The sequence below is a fragment of the Neophocaena asiaeorientalis genome, unplaced genomic scaffold, assembly GCF_003031525.2.
Source record: "Neophocaena asiaeorientalis asiaeorientalis breed wild unplaced genomic scaffold, Neophocaena_asiaeorientalis_V1.1 scaffold606, whole genome shotgun sequence".
Lineage (NCBI taxonomy): Eukaryota > Metazoa > Chordata > Mammalia > Artiodactyla > Phocoenidae > Neophocaena > Neophocaena asiaeorientalis.
In genome coordinates this window covers 1681948-1688594 of record NW_020173687.1, presented here as the reverse complement: position 1 = coordinate 1688594, position 6647 = coordinate 1681948, and the positions used below count along the sequence as shown (strand labels likewise).

General features: G+C 48.1%; 1 protein-coding gene across 1 annotated transcript in view; it reads right to left on the bottom strand.

Moving 5' to 3' along the window:
* Nucleotides 1-6647, bottom strand: part of TAF4 (TATA-box binding protein associated factor 4) — a 72481-nt gene that overhangs the window by 12327 nt on the left and 53507 nt on the right. The window contains exons 10-14 of the mRNA XM_024750196.1: nucleotides 6328-6497; nucleotides 5910-6040; nucleotides 4946-5071; nucleotides 4444-4500; nucleotides 3901-4020 (exon numbers count right to left, since the gene is read on the bottom strand). Coding sequence (XP_024605964.1) covers nucleotides 3901-4020; nucleotides 4444-4500; nucleotides 4946-5071; nucleotides 5910-6040; nucleotides 6328-6497 — 604 coding nt within the window. The remainder of the gene's footprint in view (nucleotides 1-3900; nucleotides 4021-4443; nucleotides 4501-4945; nucleotides 5072-5909; nucleotides 6041-6327; nucleotides 6498-6647) is intronic.

The following is a 6647-nucleotide window of genomic DNA, read 5'->3' as shown; positions in this document are numbered from 1 at the left end:
ACCAAAAAAAAAAAAAAAAAAAAGAGGGGGTATCAAAATAAAGGTGGTAAAATGTTCAGAATTGAGAATCTGAATGTCTGAATGGAGTTTTTTATACTGTTCTTACAACTTTTCTATAGGTTTGAAACTACTCTAAATCAAAAGAAAAACATTTTGAAAAACAGTAATCATTACATTCTGGGAAGATGCCAGAGGCGTCAAAGTCGTTTTGAATCTTCCCGAAGGCCAGATAGAACACAGAGCAACTAGAAAGCAAAACCAAACGCCAGCAGACAACATTTACAGCCAAACCAGTGAAGATGAACCGCGAGCAGCCACAAGCCTATCTGAAAACCGTGCAGGAAAAGCAGTGGGGCAGCTGCGAGACCCGAAGGCCCCCAGGGGCCAGCGGGTGTTCACCGGGAGGAGTGGCAGGTTCACTGGCAAGCAGCAGCTACAGCCAGGAGTTCTCTCCCCTCAGCAGCAGCCTCGCCACTAGGAACTCTGCCTCCGACCCACCAGAGCCCCGCAGCACAGGGCCTCACGCAGAAGAGAACCTGCGAGGAGCGAAATTAAAGCTGAGCAGGACAGTCAAGGACCATGGAGGCAAGAAGGTCCAGGGGAGAGTCAGGGAGCAGCAGAGCCTGACGTCTCAGACAGCAAGTTCGTCACCACGCGGAAACAACGGAAGAGGAGCTCAGTGAAGCTGGCAAACCTGCAAACCACCTCCTCCTAAAGGCTCAAGACAGCAAAATTCACATAAAAGTGAACCACAGAGAGGTCAAGTCCCAGAGAAGCTGCCCTAGGAAAAAAAGAGAATAAGGAGCAGAATAACATCCCTACAGATGATCAGAAACCGCAAAAAGACGTAATCAAAACAAGATCAAAACTGCTATGTTCTATTTCCAAACAAGCTAAAAGACACTGAGAAAATGATAAGAAGCATGAAAGAATAACATAAATCAGAATCAGCGAAACTCAGAAATGAGGTGACAAAGGCAAGGAAAAATCAGAAACAAAAGAAAATTTCACCTGAGAAATGAAGACTCTCCACGAAAGAGAACACAAGAGCAAACAAACGCAACAAATGATACCTTAAGAAGGAATTAGGAGAGCGAGAAGCATAAACAGGGTAAAACTTTTTAAAAGAGAGACTGAAAGGATTAAAGAGAAAAGGACAAATACTGATGGCAGATACAAAAGATACAGCCTCCGTCCGAGTAACAGGAATCTCCGAAGAGGAAAACAAAAACAAAGAAAGCATTAAAGAAAATGTTCCTGAATACAAAAAGGTTTAACTGCATGTTGAAAGAACACAACCTCTCCTCTCCCTGAGAGCCCAACCCAAGACAGCCAATTCCAAGTAAAATGCTGGGCTCTAAGGGAAAAGAATTCTGTGGGCATCTTTGGGCAGAAAGAACACATGAGAAACACAAGAGAAATAAAATTAGACTATTGTCAGACTGACAGCAACCTTCCATACCAGGAAAAAAATTACCTAGTTGTAACTATTTACTCAAGATAGATTCTCAAGGAAAGAAAACGTGAGCCACGGCTTTTCTAGCCATCAAAACCGTCATCGACATGCACAAATACGGGGAACGCAGCCCCCACGAAACATTCCAGAAGAATCCAACAGACAACGAGATTCAGAAAACCAAATGACTGAACAGACATCCACACAGACTTGTAATTAGCATTAAACATAAAGTTACTTACGAAACTAAGATGAAGGGTCCAGGGAGAGAGGACAGCGTGATGTAAGCAAAACACATGCACGAGTGGCAGTCCTCGCTGGAGTGTAGCCCACCCGACGCTCTCCCTCCCAGCATCCGGCCGAGTCGCCAAAGGCCCTTCCCTGGGAGTAAGGATCATACCCTATGTAAGACCCACCCCAACCAAGCCTAAAACCTGCACAGGGAAGGCAAGTCTGCAGGGTGAGCCCCACTGGGTGAGGGAGCTCAGAAACATCATGGGATTTCCACAGACCCTACTGAACACCAAAGTGAGACACAAGACACACAAGTTCAAGATGAGCAGCCAGGAGATGAACTAAAACGAGTCAGCACTCTTCAGAGCATGATGACATGTCATCCACAAAATCCAGCATCCAAACGACAATGACTAGACATGCAGAGAGACAGGAGACCGTGACCACGGTCAAAGGAAAAAGCAGTCGACAGAGACTGAATCGAGACGCCCCCGATGTCGGACTTGACAAAACCATTAGAGCAGCTTTTACAAATAGGTTCAAAGAATGCTGGGAAAATGTGGCCTCAGTAAGTGAGCAGACAGGGAAATCTCAGCAAAGACTCAGCAGCCATAAAAAAGACTTAAGTGGAAATCCCAGAACTGCAGATATATCAACAAGTGAAAACTTCACTGGACAGACTGCAGAGCTGACTGGAGAAGACAGGGAATCTGAAGACAGATCAGTAGAAATGATCCAGTCCGAACAGAGAAAGAAGTGATTAAAGAGGAACAAACACAGACTCAGAGACCCACAGGGCAATACCAAAAAGATCTTAACAGAGGTATAACTGGGAATCCCAATAGAAAAAGACTGAAACAGAGAAAGTTTTGAAGAAATAAAGGCCAAAGTGTTGCAAATTTGAGGAAAACTACTGACCTACAGATCCAAGCTCAGAGAAGCCCAAGCAGAGTGACTAGCAAGAGAACCAAGTCTAAACACCACACGGACGAACTTCTAAGAAGTAAGACGATCGCCTCAAAACAGCTGGAGAAGTGACTCACGTGACAGACAGGAAACAAGGACTGAAATCACAGTGGGGCCCTGAACACGATGGAACAACGTCTTTAAGGACAACGACCGTCACACGTTTACGGCTGTTTTCAGGTCTAAGAATAAGAGCTCTGCAATTTTGCAAAACACACTGGGAAATCTCCCATCTTTTTTGTGATCCGGAACAAGATAACATGTCTAAATGAGAATAGGAGTTTCCCTGGAAAAGAGAAAGAGACCAGCAGTTAAGACAGGATTCAAGGAGTAGAGGAAAAACGTGAAGGATGGCTAAAACTCTTACAATCACTCATCCCTATTAGTCGGTCACTCTATAAAATTAAGTGATGTATGTCTGGATCTGCTCGGCTTATTCAAGAACGTTGAGAGAAAATTACACATTAAGTTAAGCTAAAAAAACAGAGCTGAAAGAAAAAACAAAAAACTGTCAACATTCAGGGAAAACTTCATTCAAACTTTTGAGGGTGAAATACAACCATTTCCAGGTAAACAAAAGCTGAAAGAATCCATCACCAGCAGATTGCACTACAAGAAACGCTAAATGCTGTCCTTCAAGCCAAAGGGAAATACCGCAGATGGAAGCCTGGAACTTGGGGAAGGAACGAAAAACACCAGAAATGGTAAATAAGCAGGTAAATATAAAAGACGATGTTTTCTTTCTTCCTGTGATTTACTAATAAAACAACCGGCAGTTTAAAGAAAAAATAACAATACTTTAAAGTTGGGTTTGTAATTACATATAAAGACACGACAGCAAACAAAACAAGAAACTAACAAACTTTGGACAAACAGAAACAGGCAACAACAACCTTCCTTCACGTTAACCCCAGGACTCAGGGAGGACAGTCAGCCCCACAAAGGCCAGTCTTCGGACGGAATCTCCCCATATTCTCTTCGAAGTCAGTCTAAATCTCATCGTGTTAAGCTACAGTGATCAAACTTCCTCATGCAAAGAACTTCTTGCTCACATGATATCCACAAATAGGTTGATTTGAATATAAAGTATCGAATGTACCGAGAAAACAAGTACTCCAAGGGCGGTGAGACAACATGTGCGCGAACGACAGCCCGTTCTCGGCGTGCCTGACTCCCTGAAGAGGCGAGCGGGACGCAGATGCCCCGAGGCCCTTCCAGCCCCCGTCCCTGCATCCGTGCGGTACCTCTACTCCCGATCCCGGTGCCGGAGAGTCCACTTTCCTCTTTTTCCTGGGCCCGATGGCAGCTAGTGCTGTGAGGTTGGCATCTCGCTGCCTCATCTGTGCCAGTTCTTGTTGCTGCATCTTTGTTTTGAAAAGGAAACAGGGACTGTCATTTCACGCACTTTTTTTATTACTACAAAACATAGACACCAAAGGGTTTTCTAAACTTTCCTAAATGAAAATTTCATTTGACTGTTTTTTTTAAACAGTAAGCATGTTGTGCAATCAGAAAAACAGTAAAGCAATAGATGCTCACCTTGAAAAGCTCAGATATGAGCAAAGTGTGAGAGTACAGAGACTGGACTGCACCAAATGAGAAATTATCGTGAAGTTTCAAAGCACAGGAAAACACTTTTGCAAACACCATAAATCGCTACGGCAAGGCCTATTGTGCAGAGATACCATCGCTTTCTCAGCCTCTCTCTCTCTCTCGTTAAGTGCTGAGGTTGAACACAAACGTATTTTCAAGTCTGCAGTGTAGACTCTTGGACCAGAAACGCTTACCTCCTTTGCCTTCTGTTTCAACCTTAACTGCTCTGGATCTTCTTGTCTGGACCGAGACTATTTTCAAACCGGTAAAAAAGAAAGATAAGTTGTGACCTAAACGTTCATCACCCGACAAACATGTTATCTTACGCATGACATGATGACATCTAAGTCACGTGACAGAACGCATTAAATTTTTTAAAGTTTACAGCCAACAGATGAAAATTTATCATCATGAAAATCAATACCATTTGGATGTAAGAACCACGCCATGGTCCAATGCGACGTGAGGACAGTGGGCCAGGGCAGCCCGCAGGGCTCCGAGCTCAGTTAAGGGACCCGCCCCACGTGCTGGGCGACCTGCTGAGGTCTGGAGGCTTCCCGCCCCGGCTGTGCTCCTAACCCCACACACGTGTCATCGAGGCCAGCGCCAAACCCTGCTCCGGCTCCTCGAAACCCCAAGGGTGTCCGCGAGCGCCCAGGGCGGACGGGGAGAACTGCGTGCAGCAGGAGCACTGACCTTTGCCGCCCGCATCAAGATCTCTCTCTCCTGCTCGTCCTTTCTCTGTTTCTCAATTTGATCAAGCTGTTCAAAAAATTTCAGCTGAGCCCGGACATCACTTGCCTGCTCGTATCTGTCATCATCCTAGAAAAAAGTGAAACGACTGTTTGTCACGAACTTGGGAACCCGGCCGGACAGTCCGCGCACCGCTTCCCGCCCCCCTCGGCCCACTCCCCAGGCGGGCGCGCAGACCCAAGCCCCTCTCGTCTCCAAGAGGCTCTGCTTCTGAAGTGCTCTGGATGCGCACACGCCGCCTCAGGTAAGTCATCCGGGGGCTCACAGGCAACTTTCCATTTTATACACTTTGGTATCATTTGACTCTTTTAAGTTACATTTAAATTTTTTTTCTAATAGCGTAAAAAGTATTTTTAAAGCAAAGTGGCTACAGGCTTGTACTTCAAACGCTGCTCAGGCAGTGCCTGGCCGCTCCACGGTGCCCCTGAAAGAGGGTTTGCATGACTGAAGAGGAAGGCGGATTCTGCCTTGAACCTGCTGTGAGAGGCCGGGCTCTGGTGAGCTGGCCCTCCACAACACACGACAGGGCACCACTCTGAGTCACGGGAGCGCGGGTGAGCCAGAGCCCCTCGGGTCTGCAGGGACAGCTCGGGCCGCAGCTGCTGGGAGCCCCCCGCGTGGAAACGGGCGGGGGGCTCCACCATCTCCAGAGCTGAAGATGCCGCCAGCCCGGACCTAGAAGGCTGGCTCCCTAATCCGGAGGTCAGATCCTCCGCATCCTCCTTCCGCAGCCCAGGGGATAGCGCCCGGAGCACCACGGGACTGAAAGAAGTGGCATCTTCCCAAAATCTCGTTCTGGGAAAAACTCAAAACGAGCGCAACACTCTGCCGCCTCCCCCGTGCCCTCCAGGCAGCACCAGACCCGGGAGGGCCGGCAGGGCATCCCCTCCAGGAAACGGCGGGTTACCTTATAAGAGAAGTTCTTTTGCTGAGCCGTTTCTGATATCTTTTCTACAAGGTTCTGCAGCCTCTGTTGCGTGGCGTGTGACACGTAACTCACCACGTCTGGGTGTAGCTCTGTTATGCCGTGTTTCTTACCTGGGGAACAGCCGGTATTTTACAATCACTGAAGTTCTTTTCTTTCCTTCACTGTTTTCCCTTAACCCCCAGTTACCGCTTTGTGCAACCTGAGGGTCACGGGTGGTCTACACCTGCTCCAACTACCTGAGAACGTCATCGCCAACCCCACGGAAAGCACAACCCTGGCAAAACAGGTGACAAGGGACAAGGGGTGTCCCCCCAAGCCCAGGACAGCTCCGCGCTGAGCACCGCAGCCGTGGTCCACACCAGGCCCACTGGTGGAGGCCGGACGCCCAGGGCCATACCTATTTCCAATATTCTTCTTTGCAGAGGCGCCGGGAGGAGGAAGGTCTCGTCTTTGCAGGACCGCGTCAGGGTGCCCACTAACTCAGAGTTCGTAGCCAATATTCTCGCACTTTCTTCCGACAGGTTCACGCCGGCCATCGACGCTACGTCATTGATGTCATCGTCGTCCCTTCAGGAAAGAAGAGGAGGTGGGTCTAACCGAACGAAGGGCCGCCAAGGAGGCACACGCGGGTGGCCCCAACTCGGCGGGCAGAGGGGTGGCTCTCCCGCGCTGCTGTCACCTGAGCACAAAGGCGGTCGTCTGCGAGCGAATCTGTTT